This window comes from Rhinichthys klamathensis, unplaced genomic scaffold (assembly GCF_029890125.1).
Source record: "Rhinichthys klamathensis goyatoka isolate OS25496 unplaced genomic scaffold, OSU_Roscu_1.1 h1tg000117l_1, whole genome shotgun sequence".
Classification (NCBI taxonomy): Eukaryota; Metazoa; Chordata; class Actinopteri; order Cypriniformes; family Leuciscidae; genus Rhinichthys; species Rhinichthys klamathensis.
The window spans coordinates 377,705-400,784 of NW_026606654.1; the positions used below are offsets into that span (position 1 = coordinate 377,705).

At 36.9% G+C, this 23,080-nt stretch overlaps 3 protein-coding genes across 5 annotated transcripts in view; 2 read left to right on the top strand and 1 right to left on the bottom strand.

Annotated features, from left to right (window-relative positions):
* Window positions 1-15,026, top strand: part of eml5 (EMAP like 5) — a 115,843-nt gene extending 100,817 nt beyond the window's left edge. Inside the window, exons 30-44 of one of the 2 annotated variants that reach the window (XM_056255056.1) lie at window positions 75-153; window positions 1,873-2,002; window positions 2,189-2,287; window positions 2,871-2,891; window positions 3,114-3,287; window positions 3,373-3,581; window positions 4,999-5,156; window positions 5,274-5,388; window positions 7,030-7,218; window positions 7,303-7,475; window positions 7,969-8,131; window positions 9,451-9,554; window positions 11,195-11,348; window positions 12,778-12,878; window positions 14,735-15,026. In XM_056255056.1, the coding sequence (XP_056111031.1) occupies window positions 75-153; window positions 1,873-2,002; window positions 2,189-2,287; window positions 2,871-2,891; window positions 3,114-3,287; window positions 3,373-3,581; window positions 4,999-5,156; window positions 5,274-5,388; window positions 7,030-7,218; window positions 7,303-7,475; window positions 7,969-8,131; window positions 9,451-9,554; window positions 11,195-11,348; window positions 12,778-12,878; window positions 14,735-14,771 (1,906 nt within the window). In that variant the 3' untranslated portion in view covers window positions 14,772-15,026. Of the gene's footprint in view, window positions 1-74; window positions 154-1,872; window positions 2,003-2,188; window positions 2,288-2,870; window positions 2,892-3,113; window positions 3,288-3,372; window positions 3,582-4,998; window positions 5,157-5,273; window positions 5,389-7,029; window positions 7,219-7,302; window positions 7,476-7,968; window positions 8,132-9,450; window positions 9,555-11,194; window positions 11,349-12,777; window positions 12,879-14,734 lie in introns of those variants that run through there. The other variant, XR_008807455.1, reaches the window with a different exon arrangement.
* Window positions 15,027-16,846: 1,820 nt separating this feature from the next.
* isca2 (iron-sulfur cluster assembly 2) lies at window positions 16,847-19,764 on the bottom strand. Of its 2 annotated transcripts, none has more exons than XM_056255059.1 (4): window positions 19,648-19,764; window positions 19,040-19,163; window positions 18,768-18,883; window positions 16,847-17,030 (listed from the first exon to the last, which is right to left on the bottom strand). In XM_056255059.1, the coding sequence occupies exons 1-4, from the start codon at window positions 19,707-19,709 to the stop codon at window positions 16,856-16,858; spliced, it is 477 nt and encodes a 158-aa protein (XP_056111034.1). In that variant the 5' UTR covers window positions 19,710-19,764; the 3' UTR covers window positions 16,847-16,855. The 2 variants fall into 2 exon arrangements, with proteins under 2 accessions (XP_056111034.1, XP_056111033.1); XM_056255058.1 differs by having other exon boundaries at window positions 19,040-19,178; window positions 19,648-19,739.
* Window positions 19,765-21,050: 1,286 nt separating this feature from the next.
* LOC130088338 (NPC intracellular cholesterol transporter 2-like) lies at window positions 21,051-22,227 on the top strand. Its single transcript, XM_056255061.1, has 4 exons — window positions 21,051-21,180; window positions 21,574-21,681; window positions 21,758-21,930; window positions 22,022-22,227. The coding sequence occupies exons 1-4, from the start codon at window positions 21,099-21,101 to the stop codon at window positions 22,106-22,108; spliced, it is 450 nt and encodes a 149-aa protein (XP_056111036.1). The 5' UTR covers window positions 21,051-21,098; the 3' UTR covers window positions 22,109-22,227.
* The last annotated feature ends 853 nt before the right edge of the window (window positions 22,228-23,080 follow it).

The window sequence follows — 23,080 nt, forward strand, 5'->3', positions numbered from 1 at the left end:
CTTTTCACCGGTCACTGCCTGACCTTATTACTGCTGTGAGTCTGACTGTGGCAGTGTTTTGTCTTTGGATGCAGACCCCCAGTGAGCAGGGCTCCACCAATGCCAGAGAAACTACAGACCAACAACGTGGGCAAGAAAAAGAGGCCTATTGAAGTGAGTGATGGGTACTTTCCTTTTCCCTTCCTTCCTTCCTTCCTTCCTTCCTTCCTTCCTTCCTTCCTTCCTTCCTTCCTTCCTTCCTTCCTTCCTTCCTTCCTTCCTTCCTTCCTTCCTTCCTTCCTTCCTCCCTTCCTCCCTTCCCTTCCCTTCCCCTCCCTTCCTTTCCCTTCCTATATCGTACTTTCCCTTCCTTCCTTCCTTCCTACTTTTCCTTCCTTCCTTCCTTCCTTCCTTCCTTCCTTCCTCCCTTCCTCCCTTCCCTTCCCTTCCCCTCCCTTCCTTTCCCTTCCTATATCGTACTTTCCCTTCCTTCCTTCCTTCCTTCCTACTTTTCCTTCCTTCCTTCCTTCCTTCCTTCCTTCCTTCCTTCCTTCCTTCCTTCCTTCCTTCCTTCCTTCCTTCCTTCCTTCCTTCCCTTCCCGTCCTATATCGTACTTTCCTTTCCTTCTTCCCTTTCCTTCCTTCCTTCTTCCCTTTCCTTCCTTCCTTCCTTCCTTCCTTCCTTCCTTCCTTCCTTCCTTCCTTCCTTCCTTCCTTCCTTCCTTCCTTCCTTCCTTCCTTCCTTCCTTCCTTCCTTCCTTCCTTCCTTCCTTCCTTCCTTCCCTTCCCTTCCCTTCCCTTCCCGTCCTATATCATACTTTCCTTTCCTTCTTTCCTTCCCTTTCCTTCCTTCCTTCCTTCCTCCCTTTCCGTCCCTTCCTATATCATACCTCCCTTTCCTTCCCTTCCTATATCATACCTCCCTTTCCTTCCCTTCCCTTCGTATATCGTACTTCCCTTCCCTTCCCTTCCTATATCATACCTCCCTTTCCTTCCCTTCCCTTCCTATATCGTACTTTCCTTTCCTCCCTCTCCTATATTGTACTACACTATCCTATCCTATCCTGTCCTGTTCTGTCCTGTCTTGTTCTGCCCTTTATTTTATAACACTGCATTATCCTATCGTATTGTATCCTATCCTATCCTCTTCGTGTTCTGCGATATATTTACAAAATCTCTATTAATTCACCCTTCGCAGGGAGTTTGATTAACAGGCGACCTGACTTTGTTTCATATCAAAAGTAACCTAGTCTGTTATGTCTTTCGACGCATTGTCAGTGTCCTCTTTGCACCGCATTGTATTTTTCACTGCGTGAGAACATGATGTGTGGCGTGAGAGTGCCATGGCTTGTCGGACGTAGCAACAGTAACTAAAGGGGGCGGGTCTTTGCGAACGGTCAATTGACACTTGTCGCCAGGATATACCCTTACTCCTTCCTGACATGCCCTCATGCTCCCCTGGGGAGGCGCACCCCAAGCTTTAAAAACCCCTGCTATAGACTGATATACTATACTATACTATACTATACTATACTATACTATACTATACTATACTATACTATAATAGTCTACAGTACTTTTCTTACGTTTCTGTAGTATCCTATGCAATTCTACTCAATGCTGTACTATTTTCATATACTATCTATACTTTCATATACTATACTATACTATACTATACTATACTATACTATACTATACTATACTATACTAATAAATGACTAAGTAGTGTACCTTTTCAATCTATTAATTGTTGATTACAGACTGCTCTGTCCCTCAGTGGTTAGATGATCTTCCTAACCGTTCTTGATTGCCCTTTCACATCCTGAGAGCCAGATACTTTCAGCTGTTGTCATGGATACAACCTTTTACACCCCTCTTTGACTCTCTCTGCAGGACCTGGTGCTTGAACTGGTGTTTGGTTACCGTGGCAACGACTGCCGTAACAATGTGCATTATCTTAATGAGGGGGCGGACATCATTTACCACACTGCCTCAGTAGGGGTCGTCCTAAACTTGACAACAGGTGGGGAGAAAACGCATAGATGCCTGCCGTATGTGATGCATGTTTCATGCATTTTAATGCGCCAGAGTGGGCGTAAGTTATTAGATATGGATTTTATTCATCAAGTTCTTTCAAACAGGCATAAAGACGTGACAAAAATGTTGTTGAGCATCATTGTTTTTTTGTTTTTTTTTTGTTTGCCGTCAGCATGCCAGAGCTTCTATTTGGATCACAGTGATGATATTCTGTGCCTGACTATTAATCAGCACCCAAAGTTCCCCAATGTGGTGGCAACTGGCCAAGTAGGTATGTTCGTGGAAACATTCACCCTCTCTTCTCACTTTGACTGCCATGGTATCAGCTTTGTCCTTTGACATTTCTCTAAAAAATTTAACAAATGAGACAATGACATGCAGTCAGAGTATAGAGCTATATAAAATAACATGGAAAGCATAGCTTAGGGAAGTTGGTCTTGGAAGAATTTAATGAGAAACAAGTTCACATTGAAATAGTTTTTGATCGCAAACTTTGGTATCTTGGCATATCTAATCAAATTGTGATGGATTTTTGAGGAAACATGTATGAGATTACTTGAATTAATTCCTCAAAAGAAAAAAACAAGTCAGAAGAATGAAACAACAAGGTATTTTTTTGAAAAAAATATATAGATTTTGAGTATTCCCTGCTGTGCTTTATTGCCATTTGCACATATTGCTTGAAATGTGTTCTTTATTTTTAAAAAATAATTTAAAAAATGGTATTTTCTTTTTGAGTTTGGACAGTGTGGTGCTACACCTTTGAAAACAGTACTTTTTTGCACCAGTTAAAAATGATCATTTTTTTCGAGTGTTCCTCCTACCATGTTTAACTGCTATTGTTGTTCACTTAGGTGATGCTGGTGATATGTCAGGTAAGAGACACTCTCCATTAAAAAACAAACAAACAAACAAACAGATTGCCATGGAAAACTGTCCCACACCAGCACTTCATTATTGAGTTATTAGCATACATACTCTTATGAGCAAATTATGTGAAATATGCTTTCAAATATGTGAAAAAGCTTTAGAATACAGTCATATTAGATTACATATCTGAGCAACAGTGGATAAATAAATTCTCTCTGTATTTGCAGCCACGTCTCCTTCTATCCACGTGTGGGAAGCCATGAACAAACAGACCCTCTCTGTGCTGCGCTGCCATCATTCTCGGGGCGTTTGCTCTGTAAGCTTTAGTGCCACCGGTAAACTGCTGCTTTCTGTGGGTCTGGACCCTCAACACACCCTCACCATCTGGAAGTGGCAGGAAGGTACAGACCAACCAACCCACAGCATCCCGTCTGCTTTCATGGGTTTTTCTATCAGGTTTGTTACCTGTTTGAATTCTTTTTGAAGGTGCCAAAGTAGCTAGTCGGGCCGGTCACACCCAGCGGATCTTTGTGGCAGAGTTCAGACCCGATTCGGACACTCAGTTTGTGTCAGTGGGGATTAAACATGTGCGCTTCTGGACGCTGGCCGGCAAAGCCCTGCTCAGTAGTAAAGGAGTGCTGAGCTCCATTGAGGACGCCCGTATGCAGACCATGCTTTCTGTGGCATTTGGAGCTGTAAGTATTCTTCTGTTTCTACATGATGTTCAGCTCTACTTATAATTGTTTTTAGGGAGGGAGAGATTAAGGTGTAGTTCGCCCAAGATTAAAAATATCATGGTGTTCCAAACCAATATAAAATGAGATTTTGCAGAATGCTTTCAATAATGTCAAAACTGTAATATTGTACATATACATCCATCCAAGATAAAAAAAAAAGATTCAGCCTCCTTTCCGTGAGTCTACTCTGCTCTGATTGGTCAGACGGCCCAGTCTGTTGTGATTGGTCATTTACAGCGCGTGTCGGAAACTAAACGTCCATTACCATATCTGTATTTCAGCTCCGGAGGCTTTCCTCAGCACTTGTATATGCAGCGATATGAACAGGAATGTTGGTGTCGGTTTTACAGTACCGGATGCATTTTCAGCTCAAAAAACTCTGAGAAAACAATATCATGTCACAATCAAAAAACATCTTCTTAGGTTTGCAAGTGCCAAGCTACAGTTAACGCATAACTAACACTAGCTTGCTTACTTATTTTAGTTATCGATATCAACTGCACCCCAACTTCCCTATATATCTGGCTCTATTTTTTGTCCATAAATAATTTATTAATTTATAAATTGACATTTTCGTCTACACTAGAGAATCTTGGAAAAGGATTATACAAAGAATACATCATTCCAATAAAATGTCCCTTTCTCAGGTTCACATAGGTAGCGTAGTTCTCAGAGTAGTTCGAGAACTAGTTGCGCTCTGTCTCAATTGATCCACTTTTATGTCCTGAAACAATCGTTTTTTTGGGGTCGACAGCTTATAAAAATGTATTTATTACTTGTTTGCTGTACACCTTGTCACATAGCAGCTTTTAGACATTGTTTTCTTTTTTGTTATAAGTCATAAATGACAAGGAGGCAGCCTCTCGCAATGCAAAGTCAATGGAGACAATTGGATTGTTTTCCCCCCCGGTGTGGGCGTGGCCTAAATACTCTGTCTCTATAGGCTTGAACAAGAAATAAGGCTGAAATTACTCAGCTCAACTCATTTCTTGTTGAATAAAACTATTAATTTCTTCTTTTTTTTAAAACAAGAAAACAAAAAGTTACTGACCCCAAACAGTAACTGTTTTTATTTTTTTCGGTGAACTATAACTTTAACTGAATGTGGGAATGTGTGTGAGTAGGTATTTATGTATACATACATGCATATGTGTGCATTTGTTTGTGCCCTCGTGTGTCAGAGCTTAAATGGACAAGATGTTAAGTCAAGAAGTAATTCTAAAACTTGTTTATGATTATGTTTAACCTAAAGAAATCACATTTCACACTGTAAAAGATTCAGTGTAAAAGGATGTGAAAATGCTGTGCTTTGCCATGTTTGTGCTGTTGTTCTCTTAGAGGTCACTAGATTAGTGCAGGTTTGTTTTCTTTTCAGAATAACTTGACATTTACAGGTACCATTAGTGGAGATGTGTGTGTGTGGAAGGAACACATTCTAGTGAGAATCGTTGCTAAGGCTCACACTGGACCTGTGTTCACCATGTACACCACATTACGTGACGGGCTCATTGTGACGGGAGGCAAAGAACGACCGTAAGTGGCTTGACCTTTACAGCTATCTATACCTCAGGTATTTTGTTTTCTGAATTTGCATGAAAGTTCTGAAAAGCTATAGTAAATGGTGATATTTGTGTGGGCTGCCCTCTGCAGGTCTAAGGAGGGAGGTGCGCTGAAACTGTGGGATCAGGAGTTGAAGAGATGCAGAGCCTTCAGACTGGAGACGGGCCAGATCATAGACTGTGTTCGCTCTGTCTGCAGGGGCAAGGTACAGCGCTTATACAAAATCAATACATTATAGACTAGAGGATGGACACTACTGGACCTCTGACAGTACATTTTGGTCAGCAGTCATTAAAAAGTGTTTTGTAATAGTGTGGACCCACTTTTATTTATTTATTTATTGATTTATAAATGTTTGATCTCATGTGTTTTAAAAAGATTTACTCCCCTGAATTATGCCTTGCATGGGATGCTGGTAGTGGTGCACGATATATTGGTCAATTTTTTACACATCGGTATCGTTCCGATGTCAAAATAGGGCCGATGTGAACAGGCCGATAATCATTCCTGTGTATTTGACGTGTGTGTAGATGTGAGTGAGGGCAGGGATGTTTTTTTGAACTACTGAACTACCACTGGTTGTGAATTGTGCTAAAATAACGTTGCCTTATCTTCTCTGAAAAGCTTTTCCACAGATGACATAAACCACACTTTCAATAAACAAATAGACACTTTCTTTTCAAATAGAGCTATTCAAGTCATCTGGTGAAATTGTTTTTATATCGCAGAAAAATAAAACATCGCAATGAAATTTTTTACCAATATCGTGCAGCCCTAATCCTCGCTATGTGTTTTCTATACAGAGATATCGACATCGGTAAATATCGGTATCGGCCATAACAGCAATATTAATATCGGTTATCGGTTGGCCACAATTTTCACATCGGTGCATCACTAGATGCTGGTGTGCATATGTAATTAATAACTCGACAACTCACCCACGAATTTTGATATTAGATAGATAGATAGATAGATAGATAGATAGATAGATAGATAGATAGATAGATAGATAGACTTACAGATTGATTGATAGTTCGGGGTCAGTAAGATTTTTTTTAAATGATAATACTTATAAAATTATAATACCTTAATTATTATTCAGCAAGGGCACATTAAACAAATCAAACGTGACAGTAATGACATTTATCTAGCAAAAAATGTATAAATCAAATAAATGCCGTTCTTTTGACCTTTATATTAATCAAAGAATCAGCTAATTTTTTTCAAAATAATAATAAGAAATGTTTCTTGAGCATCAAATCAGCATATTAGAATGATTTCTGAAGAATCACGTGACACTGAAGACTGGAGTAATGATGCTGAAAACACATCTTCGCATCACATAAATTACATTTAAAATATATTAAATTAGAAAACAGTTATTTTAAATTGTAATAATAATGCACAATATTACTGTTTAGGTAATAAATGCAGCCTTGATGAGAATAAGAGACTTCTTTCAAAAACATCTTACAGACCCCAAACTTTTAAACAGTAGATAGATAGATAGATAGATAGATAGATAGATAGATAGATAGATAGATAGATAGATAGATAGATAGATAGATAGCAGTAATGCTATAGGAAAAAGAGAATATATAAAAAAGAGATAAAAAAAAACAATGCAAAGGAGATTCCATTGAGATTTTGAATTTGTCTTAAGAAAGTGGAAACAAAAGAAATAAAATTACATTTCTATTGCCAGTTAGAACCAACTAGCCTGGTTCAACCACCTTGATCAGAAAGATTATGCTGGTTAATAAGCTTTTTCCTCATGAATAGTGTGACTCCACCAGTTGGCCCAGTGGTGTTACGGTACCCTGTGTCCTCTTGCTTGATTCTTTAGGGGAAGATTCTCGTAGGCACTCGTAATGCTGAGATCATTGAGGTTGGTGAGAAGAATGCAGCCTGTAACATCCTGGTTAACGGCCACATGGACGGTCCTATCTGGGGTGTTGGAGCTCATCCCACGCGAGACGTCTTCCTGTCTGCTGCCGAGGACGGCACTGTGCGCCTCTGGGACATTTCAGAGAGGGTAAATTCTATAATGCCTGTGCATACTAAATAATTTTTTCTGAAATACAAGCTTATTCAAATGCTTTCTTGTATGGAAAAACAGAAGATGCTCAATAAAGTGAACCTCGGTCATCCTGCGCGCACGGTCAGCTACAACCCAGAGGGCGACATGGTGGCCATCGGCATGAAGAACGGAGAGTTCATCATCCTCCTCGTCACCTCACTCAAGATCTGGGGGAAGAAGAGAGATCGGCGCTCTGCCATACAAGATATCAGGTGAGACTTATGTATTATTTTATATTGTAAACATGCATAATAATACAAGCCACTAAAAATAATTAAATCCATTTTCCACTTGTTGCAATTATGAGATACTAAAATTATTTTTACTCTGAGGCAGAAACAAGCTTCCATAGGTAAATGCTATTTGAAGCCCTGGGTATACTTCATTTTCCGCGTTCCTCTCTGTCTCGTGCACAGTTGAGTGCATGAGTATTCTTCAAAGTATACTTCTTTGGCCGTGGGCACGGAAAGATGCATTCGGCACATGCAAACTATCTAGTGGACTTTGTTTTCAAGTGCTCAAGTCACTCGCACATGCGCTGTTGTATGCATACCGTCCAAAATTGGGCTACTTGTGGACGGTGTGCGCGGACTTCCGCGGACCGCCCCGATGATGGAAATGACGTCATGTGGACAGTGTGTGGAATGTATACTTTGGGCTTAATTCTACCCTTAATGTGGTCCATTGCAACTTGTTTTCCTTCAGGTTCAGTCCAGACTCACGCTACCTGGCTGTGGGTTCCAGTGAGAACGCTGTGGATTTCTATGACCTGACTTTAGGACCGCAGCTCAACCGCATCAACTGCTGTAGGGACATCCCTAGCTTTGTCATGCAGATGGATTTTTCTGCGGACAGCTGCTATGTGCAGGTACAGTGTGTGTGTGTATGTGTGTGTGTGTGTGTGTGTGTGTGTCTGCTTGTTTGTGGGAGAGAATGTGAGCAAAACAACGATAATTGCCTGATTGCCACTTGTGAAAAAGAAGTACACTTTAGCCTACTTAAAAAAAAGAGTACTAATTACAGAAATAATATAAAATTAAAAGAATATACTTGTGCAAACTGAATGGAATGATTTGGACACTTAATTGCTTGTTAATTGCTATAAAATAAAATGTATTGTAGTTTAAATATATATTAAATGCAATTAGCTGAACTTTAGGCTACGTTCAAACCGCAAGCCTTAATGGTTAATTCTGATTTATTGCTCAGATCAGATTTTATTTATTTGTTTGGCTGTTCACATTATCTTTTAAATGTGGCCAATATCAGATTTGAGTGTGAAGGTCACGATCCTAAACTGACTCACATGCACAAAAGAGCAATAACAAAGATGGCGCAGCACGCTGTCATATTTAAGTAAACAGAATTACTGAAGTCAGTGTTCAAGCGTTCATTTATAAGCTGACGTGCCGCTGAAGTCAGTGAATTAGTGTGCAGGCGATAAGGAAGGACACAGACGATGATGAGGAGCAAGAGAGCAACGTTTTTCTTGTGTATTTTTTCTAAGTTTTGCTTGTATAGAGCTGTCACCGTAATACTTATGAGTATAACAGCTCACCGTCCCTCCACTGACTAACTTCACTGCCGTCTTCCATATTCACTGAGTGACTAAAGAACTACCGGTATGTGAAATCAGTGATGTGAAATATTGTGATGAAAGTTGATCTAGAGTGACGGTACAGTCACATGAATTCCCATATGACAGCAAATCTATCAAAATCAAAAATATCAGATTCCATGTGGTTTCTGCTGTTCACACTGTTATGAAAATGAAAATGTAATAACATGTCAAATTAAAATAAATCACTTACTAAAATCAAAATCAAACACTTACTAAAAATATATATGTTTTTATTTTACAAATATTTTATTTGTTGACTTGTGTCACCTGTGACCGTTAACCATTGATCAGAGAACCGTGCACATGTGAATGTGTTGTTAAAGTATTGAAATATTAACTTAAAATCTCAGGTGGTACTTCAAGTAAGCAATTTCGGTTACATGGGACAAAAATGTTTGGAAATCCCCGCCCTAAGCTATCCTTTAAACAAAGTATGTTATTAAAGGTAGAAACAAATAAGGTTCCTCTTTTCCATTTAGAAACAGTGTTGGTGTTGTAATGGCTTTCTCTATGCTGTTTCTCACAGCTTTAGATCACTATTCACTGTCTGCATGTGTTCTCTACAGCTGTCTACTGGTGCTTATAAACGTGTAGTCTATGAGGTGCCTTCTGGGAAGCAGGTCACTGAGCAAGCAGTGATAGACAGAATAACCTGGGCCACATGGACAAGGTAACGCTGCAACGCACCCGCACTTCTCCTCTGGCCAAATGAACAAACATGGTGTGTTTAATTCCATACACTGGAAAATCCAATAGGTTTTCTAACTAACACTTTTTAATTAACTTTCCTTAATATCTTAATTTAATTGTAAAAATCTAGTCATCTGTACTATTCACATACTATGCATTGTTTACTCAGAAAGCCCAAGTTAAGACCAATTGAGTGGTTTGAGTGTCATTTTGTCAAGGAAAGAAAACAAGTTTTTGAAGTAGGGCAATTCTCACTCATTTCCCAAAGTCATCTTGAATGTTAAATTGTCAATACATCTGAAAAATCAGGAAAAAAACATCACATAAGCTGACTTCTTCATTTGATGTTGATTTTCCTACAATGTTTTTGTTTGAACTCACCGTGATCAGTGTTCCCTTTGGTCGGGCACTTGGAACTTCATTTATATTATTGTAATTCTCTTCCTATTGATGCAGCGATGCAACAAGAAATCACTGTTATTTGATTTCAAGGGAAGGAAAGTAATAAATAGGTTGCTTTTAAAAGGTGGCATAACAAAATCATGTTGACTAATGATTGAAGAGAAATTTAGCTTGAGTAACAAAATGAATTATAGGCAATGCAGCAATCGCAGACTCTCCTGTCTGGAAGGCATTAGATTCCTCAGAGGACCCGAGTTAGCTGACAGCTGTTGGTCATTTGCTGTGTAGTTATTTACCGATCATGTGAAGAAAAACACATGTGTTAAATTTAATCTGAATAAAATCATACAAATTGATCTAACCTCCTCACCAAATGGATACCTATCGTCGCTGTCGGGTAAAAAAAAAAAAAAAAAACTTTTAACATATTTAAAAACTGTTGTCAACGTTGATATTGTGGCTTTATATAAGGCCAGGCACTTGTACGCATCTTTATATTATTAACATTTTACCGAAACAAAGCTCAAATGGAGTTACAAGGTCTTTGCCCAGTGAATATCAGATATAGTATGTACACTGTAAAATCAAATTAGTTAGACTTGCTTAAAAAAGCATGCAAACCGATTGCCTTAAAAAAAGGCATAGTATGTTGCACCGACAAAAGCTCAGTATAGTTCACTTACACGAGAGTTCTAGTAACTAAAAAAGAATTGTAGAGAGATAGTTTACTTTAAATAAGATTTAATTGTTACCATTGTTGTGTTTTGCATGCTGAATGTTGAAGTCTGTGTGTGACTCAAGAATGGTCAATTGCAAGATATTGTCACAAATATAGAGGGATTATATCAACCCAATTAAAAGTTTCACAAGTGTAAGCAATAATCATAACGACGATAGGTATCCATTTGGTGAGGAGGTTAGATAAATTTGTGTGATCTTATTCAGGGTTAAATTTAACACATATGTGTTTTTCTTCACATGATCGGTAAATAATTACACAGCAAATGATCTACAGTTGTCAGCTAACTCGGGTCTTCCAGACAGGAAAGTCGGTGATTGCTGCATTGCCTATAATTCATTTTGTTACTCAAGCTAAATTTCTCGTTTCGCTGCCTGATGCACCTTTATTTTAGACCTGGTTGGTAACAGTTGCTGGTTCCCGCAGTGCTGGCATCCCATAAAACAGAAATGAAGTCCACTGTGTTTGGGTGTCTGTAGTGTCCTAGGGGATGAGGTGGTGGGGATCTGGTCCAGGAACACAGATAAAGCAGACGTAACCTGCGCTTGTGTGTCTCACTCCGGCCTCAACATCGTGACAGGCGATGACTTTGGAATGGTAAAGCTGTTCGACTTTCCCTGTCCAGAGAAATTTGTAAGTATGCTGTGTTTTTTTTTTTTTTTTTTTTTACAGGAAAAATGTTGTTTCACAAGCAATTTTTTGTGATGCATGGCGATCATGGTCACTGTGATTTTGGCCAAGACATGTTCCTGGGTCAATATTCCTGTCTGAAAATGTAGTCCTAATCCTATCCATCCCCCAAAACCTAACTCTACCCTGAATTATACGTAAATAATATTATGAAATTTATGGTTATGATTACAGTTTCTGCGATTATCTATTTCTGTAAAGTGACCGAAGTCACTCAACGATACGACAGTAAGTTTGTCCCAGATTGTCCCAAAATGGAGCTGACTTCAGTCCCGATGTGAAAACAAAGTGCTCTTAATTATATCGAATGTGCACTTGTTTTGTACTTCATATCTTAAATGTATTTTTTTAAGTGTACTTGCATTATAGTATTAATGAAATAAAACGCAACTTAAGTGTACTTAAAGAGTGTACACTTTCATGACTACTGTATGCATCTTAACACACTTAAGTAGTCTACACGTTGAAAAAGTGCACTTTGTAATGTCAATTTATAATTTTTACTTTAGAATGCATTGTTTTAATAATCTATTGTGCTTTAAAGAAGTACACTTATTTTGATGCGTTGACTAACTTTAAAAAAACACATGTAAAGTTTTTTTTAATTTTTAAATCTTATTTTAAATCTATTTTAAATGTACCCATATCTTTAAATGTACAAATATCTTTAAATACACAACATACAAATTTAAATAAAAATGCCATTAAATTAGATTTTTAGTTTACTATGGTTAAGTGTACAAAGTTTCTTTACAACTCCATATTCAACAGTACACTTTAACCATATTTCAAAGACAATAGAATTATGAAATTACATATAAAGATGTACTTACGTCCTACTAATGTGGGCCAGCAAATCACTCTTTAAGTTCAGCTAATTGCATTAAATATAAATGTATACATTTATAAATAAATCTAATACATTTTAATTTAATTGTAAAAAAAACATGCAGTTACTGTAAATCCCTGAAAACGTTTTATTCTTTTATTATTATTTATGTAATAAGTATGCTAAAGTGTATTTCTTTTTCACAAGGGTCAACAGTGCTGTTTTCTACAGATAAATATAAACCAGAGTACTTTAGCTGTCTCTTCATATTGTATATGGCATGGCATGTGACAGCACATCACAAGACAGTAAAAGGGCCGGATGTGACAGTTTTTGCCAAAACAGATCAAAACATTCTCATAACAACCAAAGTTCAGCTGTATAATTGGATTGTAAAATCTTTTGTGTTTTCATTATATATCCATACTTGTTATATATTCAAATAAAATGTTCCCTCATCCACTCTCCTGACCTGTGCTGCACATATTTCAGCCTTTTCGAGGATAAAATAGCAAATTGTCTCAGTAGAATCTGTTTCCTCAGGCCAAACACAAGCGTTTTCTGGGCCACTCGGCCCACCTGACCAACATCCGCTTCACCAGTGGGGATCGCTTCGTCGTCAGCGCTGGAGGCGATGATAGGAGGTGTGTGTTCAGTTGTGTTCCTCACAGGCACCCATCTTGCTGTACTTTATCATTCTTCCTCTTTAAAATCAGCATATAGAGACAGATTCAGCGTTTGATTCTCTGTTACAGCTGCAGGATCGAATCCAAGTTGTCAGTTTAGTTTCACTTTTTACAAAAGGATTAACACATTTTATTCTGTTCTGTTGACTCAAAACGGTGTAATATGTAATGATATAAAAGTATTTTATAAAAAAATCTCACTGACCCCAAACTTTTGAATTGTAGTGCATGTATATAATTATTTCAGAAAGACACATGACTGACCCAGGCAAAATTTGGATCCAAAATGATATTTTTGCAATATGTGCTAATGCAAAGTGAAATTTTAAATGAATGAATGAATCAATCAATCAATCAATCAATCAATGAATCAATCAATCAACGAATGAACCAATCAATCAATGAACGAATGAACCAATCAATCAATCAATGAACGAACCAATCAATCAATGAACCAATCAATGAACGAATGAACCAATCAATCAATCAATCAATCAATGAATGCATGAACGAATGAACCAATCAATCAATCAATCAATGAACCAATCAATGAACCAATGAACCAATCAATCAATCAATCAATGAACCAATCAATGAACGAATGAACCAATCAATCAATCAATGAACCAATCAATGAACGAATGAATCAATCAATCAACCAATCAATGAACAAATGAACCAATCAATCAATCAATGAACCAATCAATGAACGAATGAACCAATCAATCAATCAATGAACCAATCAATGAACGAATGAACCAATCAATCAATCAATGAACCAATCAATGAACGAATGAATCAATCAATCAATGAACCAATCAATGAACAAATGAACCAATCAATCAATCAATGAACCAATCAATGAACGAATGAACCAATCAATCAATCAATGAACCAATCAATGAACGAATGAACCAATCAATCAAGCAATGAACCAATCAATGAACGAATTAACCAATCAATCAATCAATGAACCAATCAATGAACGAATGAACGAATCAATCAATCAATGAACGAATGAACCAATTAATGAACGAATGGACCAATCAATGAACGAATGAACCAATCATTCAAACAATGAACCAATCAATGAACGAATGAACCAATCAATCAATCAATGAACCAATCAATCAATCAATGAACCAATCAATGAACGAATGAACCAATCAATCAATCAATGAACCAATCAATCAATGAACGAATCAATCAATCAATGAACCAATCAATGAACGAATGAACCAATCAATCAATCAATGAACGAATGAACCAATCAATGAACGAATGAACCAATCAATGAACGAATTAACCAATCAATCAATCAATGAACGAAGGAACCAATCAATCAATCAATGAACGAATGAACCAATCAATCAACGAATGAACCAATCAATCAATCAATCAATGAACGAATGAACCAATCAATCAACGAATGAACCAATCAATCAATCAATGAACGAATGAACCAATCAATCAATGAACGAATGAACCAATCAATCAATGAACGAATGAACCAATCAATCAACGAATGAACCAATCAATCAATCAGTAAACGAATGAACCAATCAATCAATGAACGAATGAACCAATCAATCAATGAACGAATGAATCAATCAATCAATCAATCCCAAATGTACAATGAAGAAAACTAGTACCGTAGGGAATCAGTTGGGTCAATTATAAAGTTGACTGTAGAATGCTGTCATGAACTAATCAGAATCAAGTATTCCTGGTAGCTGTAATAAAAGGAGTGTTATTAATGTTGTTGGAAACTTTCCCATTCATAATGTAACATGTTCTCTGTGTATGTTCTATAGCCTGTTTGTATGGCGGTGTGTCCACACTCCTCACTGAGGGCATGCGGTCTCGAAACATCACGAAGCCCAGCTGACGGGTCTCGGGTCACATGACTGCTCTGTGACCGGATGCATGTTGTTCACCCATACCTGAACTCAACCGTTTTTGAATGATAGTTGGGCTAACGTGTCACAAGACCCAACGTACAGTAAAAGATCTGTCAGATGTGTAAGTGTTTACCCCTCATGTTTTTTTTCTTCATTTTTTTAAAAGAAAATCTTGAGCTACAAGATGCAGAACGTAATTATCCATGATTTTCTTCCAAATGAAAAAGAACTTGTAGCAAGCAAAAGTACGATTAGCCTTAAACTACCCGTCGAGTGTTTTTTCATTTTTTTTTTGTTCATTTAGGTGTGGAGTTTCTCATTTGATATTGAGTGTTGTGTTTCTTAATGTTGGTTTAGTTTGGTGATTCTCTCTGAGGTTTAATAGATCTCCTGTGGCCTTCTCCCTGAATGTAACACTGGCGTTATATTCTAGGATGTCAGCATGCCAAAGCATTCTATGCACTGTATACTTGACCTGCTCACTGTGGTTGTCCAGTGGTCTTTTAATGTTGATCTTGAACGTGGTCTGATCTCCCTTAACAGTAGATACACTCCTAACCTCATATGTAGCAGCTTTAGCTCGATTAGTGAACTTGAGATGTCTGTTTGTGTGAGTAGGAATGAACCGTATGCTTCGTGTTTCATGTCTGAGATCAAAGTTTAAAAAAAAAAAAAAAATGGTGATGCAATCCCTCAGAAAATGAATGAAAAGGGTTTGTTTCAATGCTGTCTTATCTGAAATCAGTTCATCTTGCTGCTGAAGCCTTTATAACATCACATTCATTTTTGATTAGGAATCAGTTTGTTTTTTCATTTGGTTTTACTCAGCTGGATCGTCGTGAAGATGTTCTCTCCTTCAATGTATCACTCTGATTGAAAGAGATGCATATTATGATTTTCTTATCAATGTAAATATCATTTGTAAAGACATTCTTTTGTATATTTTTGTGAAATGTTTCTTAAAAGCCAACTTTAATAATAAAAAAAGATGTACATATATGACACGTTCATGTAAAACACTGTCACAGTTATTGAATTGTCTCGTTCAACAGATTGCTAGTTATTGAAATCTTACTCGTTCTGAAGTGACGTGGACTGATTGTTCTGGGTTCAATACAAATCTGTGACATATTATTGATTATCAGAGTAAATATAGGCCTGGTTCCACAGACCGGGTTTAGATTAAGCCAGGATTAGGCCTGATTTAGGACATTTAAGCGGCTTTCATGCCTTAGAAAAAAACATTACTGCTGTGCATCTTGAGACAAAACAATGACATATTTTAAGATATATCAGTGCAAGTTGCTTTCAGTTAAAACAGCTCAAACATGTATTTTAGTCTGAGACTAACTTAAGCCTCGTCTGTGAAACCGGGGGATAGTTTACAGTAATGTACTTAAATGAGGACTGAGTCAAAGGTCTTTTCTTAACTTGTTTTGAACCAGGAACATTCCTCTCAAATCTATTGACCGTTTTATTGGCTTTGATCATCATCTCTCAAGGAAAAGACTTTGTTAGCATAAAAAAAGGAAAATAATTGCACACTATGATACAGAACTTCCTTATGACCTAGATAATATGATACTTGCAGTTTACTGAATGTTATAACGCAATCAGGATGCTTTTCAATTCATTTGTATGATTAATGCAAAATATACGTCATTACTTGCATTCCTCCAAACACTGATTCAAACCACATAATAACTGGCAGAATATTCAAAGTTTTTAAGAATAATCTCAACAGGCAATGGAAAATTATATCATCTTATAACTTTATTAGAAATATATGTACAATCTCCATTATATACAACACACTAAAGTAACATCTGTAGGTTCTGATTTTTTTTTCTCTTTTCTTTCATTATGTCATCAGTGGTCATATCAATAAGTTCAAACATACTATATATCAGAATCTCTCACGTTATTAGCTAATTCCTAAGCTTCTGGCTGATTTTAAAGAAGCACATAGCCTGCATGCATTAACAACTTGATGAACTGCACCGCTGTGCTGGAGAGAGAGAGAGAGAGCGTGTGTCAGAGCTTCACAGAGAAGGACGAGCCGCACGAGCAGCCGTGTTCAGCCTGTGGGTTCTTCAACACCTGGAAAGAAGAGCGGATGAGCTCCTGACTGAAGTCGACAGTGGATCCCTTCACAAACTCCAGACTGTCCAGGTCGATTATTATCCCAACACCATTCTTCTCAAACACTCTGGAAAGAAGGAGACAGAAATAAATGCAAGAGATCAACAAAAATTCATTTCATTAAACATCATCCATATTGGATTTCTGTGGTATGAACTCTTAAGACTTTTGATCTGGTCAAGTCAGCTTTATTTATATAGCGCTTTATACAATACAGACTGTTTCAAGTTGAAGTTTTATTAGCCATTTGTACCAGTACAGCTAGTACAAGTACTTAAGAACTACCAGAACTACACACAATAAATAGACTTTGAGAAGGTACAGTAAACAAAGAACAGTATAAACCTACGTCAAACAAACACAAAAAAGATTATTACCTCCATATCGGAGTATGTATTTCCCTGTATTCAAGTATTTGAAAGCAGCTTTACAGTGATAGCAGGGAAATTATGCATTTCGGCTGTTGTTCAGTGTTGAAAGTAACAGTATTTGGCACAAATCTCACATTCTTCAGAGAGAGAACTATTAACGCTGATTTCACCTATGGATTTCACGCTGCCGCCATTTTGAAATCGCTCCGGTGGGAAGAAAACCGGAAGTGTCGCCTTTAATCATAGGAGAGTCGCGAATGCGATGGCGTATTGTTATTATGATTATATAGAAATTAGTTATTCTAAAAATGTACATACATTTCTTTCATACTTTAGACTATATACACTGAAATTAATTTATAATTTTTTTATTTTATATATATATATATATATATATATATATAATTCAGAACGTAAAAAAAGAAGCAGGAACGAACTATATACATATCCTATATTGGATATTAACATCCAATAGTGTAAATCGCGGCAGCAGCTTCAGGTTGGTAGTCCAAGGCATTGTTGTCTATCTGTACTTCCGGGGTTCTTCCCACCGGGGCCTCGCTTTCGATTTCATTATGGTGGCTGCGTGAAATCTGCGAATTAGAAATGTTAGATCAACTAGATACAATTAAAGGGATAGTTCACCCAACAATGAAAATCCTGTCATCATTTACTCGCCCTCGTGTTGTTCCAAACCTGTATGAGTTTTTTTCTTCTTCTTTTGAACACAAAAGAAGATATTTTGAAGAATGTTGGTAACCAGACAGTTGATGGTAGCCATTGACTTCCATAGTTAAAAAAAATAAAAATACCATGGAAGTCAATGGGTGCCATCAACTGTCTGGTTACCAGCATTCTTCAAAATATCTTCTTTTGTGTTTTACAAGTTGCAAGTTTTACATTGATTAGAAGTCTCTACCCTTATCCTTAAAATGGAACTCTCACATCCTTATCCAATATTTATAGAAATAATCAAAATAATAATAATACAACAATATTACAATATATTGACATTAAAAAATATTTTAATTTAGCAATTAAATTAAAATATATTTTTAATTATGTTATTACAGCTCAGATTCTTTCTACAGCATCAACCTTGTTCCTAAAGATTTTGTATATAAAATTATCAAAGTAAATTATCAAAGTCCAATAACTATTTATTCTAATTGATAATAATTAAATCCTAGATTATCTCATCTTTGTTTATTAAATGTTTATTGCCAGAAAATAGCAAAAAAAATGGCTCCAAACTTCTTGCTAAACTCATATGAAATGCATGCAAATAATAATATAATATTAACTTGCTGAGGTTGAGTTTCTGAGCAAGTTAAGCGCCTCCTTTGACTGAGTCTATGTTGGAAAAAATGACTTTTTCACGTTTTTCAAGCCCTGTTTGAGAAAAGTGCCAACAAACTGATTTTTGTAATTACCTGTCATCTTCATTTCTAACAGCGTCCACCGCAAATTTATACTGGAATCCTGAACATCCTCCTCCCTCCACTGCTATCCTCAGATACTGTCCCTTATCCAGAATCTCAGCAAGCCTCTGCAGGAATAACAAAAAAAAAAGGCATTTTGATGTGATTATTATAATTAATTGTTGTTGTCAATGTCAAGTACGAAGCTTCTTTTTCTTTCTTTTTTGTTACTGCCTAAAATGTGATCACTGAAGTATATAGGATAAAGTGCCGTGAGTTCAAACCTTGACACAGGATTGACTGAGAAGAAGGTCATCAGCTGGGATGGCGGAGTCTAGCTGCGGTTTGCTGTTGTGGCGCGCATGCGCAGTGCAGCTGAGAGGAGCTGAACATCTCGCTGTCTGAACTCTGGCCGAGGAAATGCTGGACGACAACAAACACACGTGACATACCGAACTGCTGTACACACAATGCCCTTGACTTGACCGAGTTTCGATATCCACAGCATAGTATTGTGGCTGTATTCATTTCCAAATAACTATTAAACAAACTAAAGCTTAGTTAAGTTTGGGCTAAATGTGTGTAACAGAACGGAGAAGATTCTGTTACACATGCCTTGAGCTCGTTTGTAAGCAACTGCAAACAAACGAGTAATTTCACCGTAAATAATTTACATGAGGAGATTATATGTCGACTCCATAAGTGTTCATGTTCTACTTTTAGTTATCAAATGTTGTCATCTGTGCCGTTAGCTCAGTCGCAAGTCAACCGTTAGCTAGCTAGCTAAGCTAAGCTACCTGCAATAGCTATTAACTGAAGAACAGGTACCAAACACAGTCACTTTATATTAGACAATACATTTATCACTGACATTTCGCTAATTTGTGCATACTTGAGAAGTTGAAATGACGCTGATCTAGGTGCGCTTATGAGCAGTCTTCTGGCGAATGACATCTTCTATAACTCGGATTCTACTGCGCATGCGCATGACGGAGTTATCGCCAGTGGGTTGCCAGGTTCAGTTATTAAACCCTTTATTTGTTTTAAGGAATTTACATGTTAATTTGTAAAAATAAAGACTTATAAGTTGGTATTGAAAGGGTTTCAGTCAGTAAATAATAATAATGAAACTTTTTATATATAAAAAAAACGTTTTAATGATCGGTAAAAAAAGAAGAAGGTCTAATTAGTATAGCTCCAAGATGTAATGTTTCTGACATTCTAGCTGGCAAAGGTTTCTGGCTTACCTTTCTGATGCAGCTTTATGTCACAAATGCATATACAATTGACAGCTGTCACTTATCAAGTTCAATGTGCATTTATTTTTTTCTACAAACGTACATGTTAAGTTTTATTGGCAAACAAATGACTTATTATTAGTGTAAAAAGAGCCTGCTGTGAATGATAAACTCTTATTTATATAGAAAATACATAAACTGATATCTGTACCTTTAATTATGACTAAAATATGCATCAAATATGCCAGATTTGACCTCTGTAAAGTATCTCAAAGACATATGCTAAATTTAATACAAACAGGGTCATTCTTTAACTGGAGTGGCAAATGAGAGGCAGAATTTGTAAAATGCTTTATTTCTTAAATCTATATTCACAACATAGTTAATTTTTTTGTGTTAAAATGTTAAATTGTTGCATTTACACCAAGATATATCTTAGTATATATATAAAACACTTTTAAGAATGCACTTTTTTCACCCTACGGAATACAAAGATGCAAATATTTTATGATGTATTGGTTTTAAAAGTTTATTTAAGCTGTTTCAAAGTAGATGGACACCGCTTGCCACCACAAATGAAGAATAACCCATCAACAACTTGAAGAAAGAAACGTTTTGGTGTTGTTTTACTTCTCTTTATTATTTACTCTAGCCTGAAATAGGGGTTTTGATATATCTGGCAACAGAATGCTCTCCTTGTTTCGGATCATTTCCATGAGTCACTGCCATTGGTTAAGAGTTCACCAAGAAGGCGTGTTCGTCATAAAGACGCCCATACAAACAGTATTTGATTGGACGAGTCATTCTGATCTCGTGACAAGGAAATAGTGTGTGCAGGAACAAACTGGGGTCTGAAGGAACTGGTGTGTAAGCAACCGATTAAATAAGTTGTAAGTGTTTTAACGTTTGAATTGAGCGTATTTTGTGAGTTTTCTGTGTATTCATTAGTAACGGTAAAATTCATCTTCACGAGGAAGTTTACCGAAACTCCGCAGAGATTGACGGTCATGTGATTGACCGATGTAAGTTCGTGTTTGTGATGTTCTCTGTCAGTCAGGTAACGTTAACGTTAGTTTGTTGTTTCTCCACAGGATTCGTCTGAACCATGGGTTACAGCATGATCTGCGCTGTTTTACTCTCTTTTCTCGCCTACACTCATTCTGAGCCGGTGAAATTTGTGGACTGTGGCAAGTACTCATGTTTATCAAGTTTAAATTAAATAAAAATGTCGTCATTTAATCACCCTCAAGTTGTTCCGAACCTGTATGAATTTCCTCAAAAGGAGATATCTTGAGGAATATAGATCACTAAACATTTGATGGGCCCCATTGACTTCCATATTGGGAATATATATATATATAAGGAAGTCAATGGGGTCCAACAACTGTCCGGTTAAGTTACCAACATTCTTCAAAATATCATCTTTTGTGTTCAACAGGAGAAAGAAACTCATACATTTTTGGAACAACTTGAGTGTGAGTAAATGATGACAGAATTTCCATCTGTGGGTGAACTATCCCTTTGACAAATTAAATCTATATTGTTTTTGTTCCTTTTTCAATCTTTCCTTTTCCTTACAGGGTCAGTCGAAGGAAAAGTTGTTGGAGTTGACATTCAGCCCTGCTCACAACAGCCATGCCAGCTTCACAAGGGACAGTCCTATGCGGTCAATGTAACCTTCAGCAGCAGTGAGTTGCTTTATATGTCTAGTAGCAGCTCCAATCTTAATTTAGAAAAACAACAACTTGTTTGTATTTCCCATAGCTGTTGCGAGTCAGACCAGTAAAGCTATCGTTCATGGAGTGATCGCAGGCGTCCCCGTCCCCTTCCCAATCCCTATTGATGATGGTTGCAAGTCTGGAATTCAGTGTCCTATTGTTCCACAAACAATGTACAGCTACGTCAACCAGCTGCCCGTCAAGAGCGAGTATCCAACAGTAAGTGTTTAAGTTCCTCATCTATCTAGTTCTGAACAGTGCTTTAATGTCACAGGCATTCACTTCCTTATTTTGTTGCTTTGTTTATTAGATAAAACTGGTTGTGGAATGGGAATTAAGAGACGACTCCAACAAAGATTTATTTTGCGTCAAGTTCCCAGTTCAGATTGTGAGCTGAAGGCCAACACTGAAGCCAAGATGAAAACGCTTACAAAGGGATACAATTGTTCCTAAACACCTTTCTATGGACCTTTTAGATCTAATATTAGTAGACACCGATTTTATGATTTATACTACTTTTTTCCCTAACGCTGACAGATGTTATTTTAACATTATCTTTGACTATGCACACAGTGCCACTTTGCAAGCATTGCCTAATTCTAGTTTGTTGCTAAATTGCGTCAATGATTCACCAGAACGAGACGCTGACGGGACAAACACTGGTCAGTGCCGGTGATTAAATCAAGTGTGCACTAGCTGCTGTGTGGCTACAGTGTTGTAATGTTTCTAATCAAACTTTCTTTGAGCTAATAGTTGTCAAGTAGTAACTTTTTACCAGCATTTTTAAATCTGCATATTTAATAAAGATTGCATCTTAAAATGAGCTTATTTTTATTAAAACATCGGCGAATGTAGCCACTTTTTACATGCAACGTTACTGAAGTAAACAGTTTTTCTTTTCTTTATGGTAAACAATGATTTTTGATTTTCTTCTGTGTGAGGATTTTGTCCAGGATGTAAAAATAGGGAAAAATGTAAATATTCCTACAGGGTACCCACACCTTTTGACCAGTGATTATTTATCCAGTCATTATTTTCTAGTCCTTCATCATTAAAAAAATAAAACCATAAAAGTAATACAAAATGATTTACATTCCGTTTTATTATTGTGGTTTAATCATGACCGACTAGAAAATAATTTAAAAGGAATTGGTCATAAGATGTAGGAACCCTGTATATATTCATTATACACCCTTCTATGATGATTTTAAGAGTCAGGGACACTGTATTTAGTGTTTTTCAACTGAATTCCAGTTTAAGTAAATCACACAATACTATCTGTGTAAAAGGCTCAAACAAATCAATGTAAAGCTGACAGTGCTGTCTCTACAGCTAAAGATCTTTTTATTTGAAGTTTTGTCTATTAAAG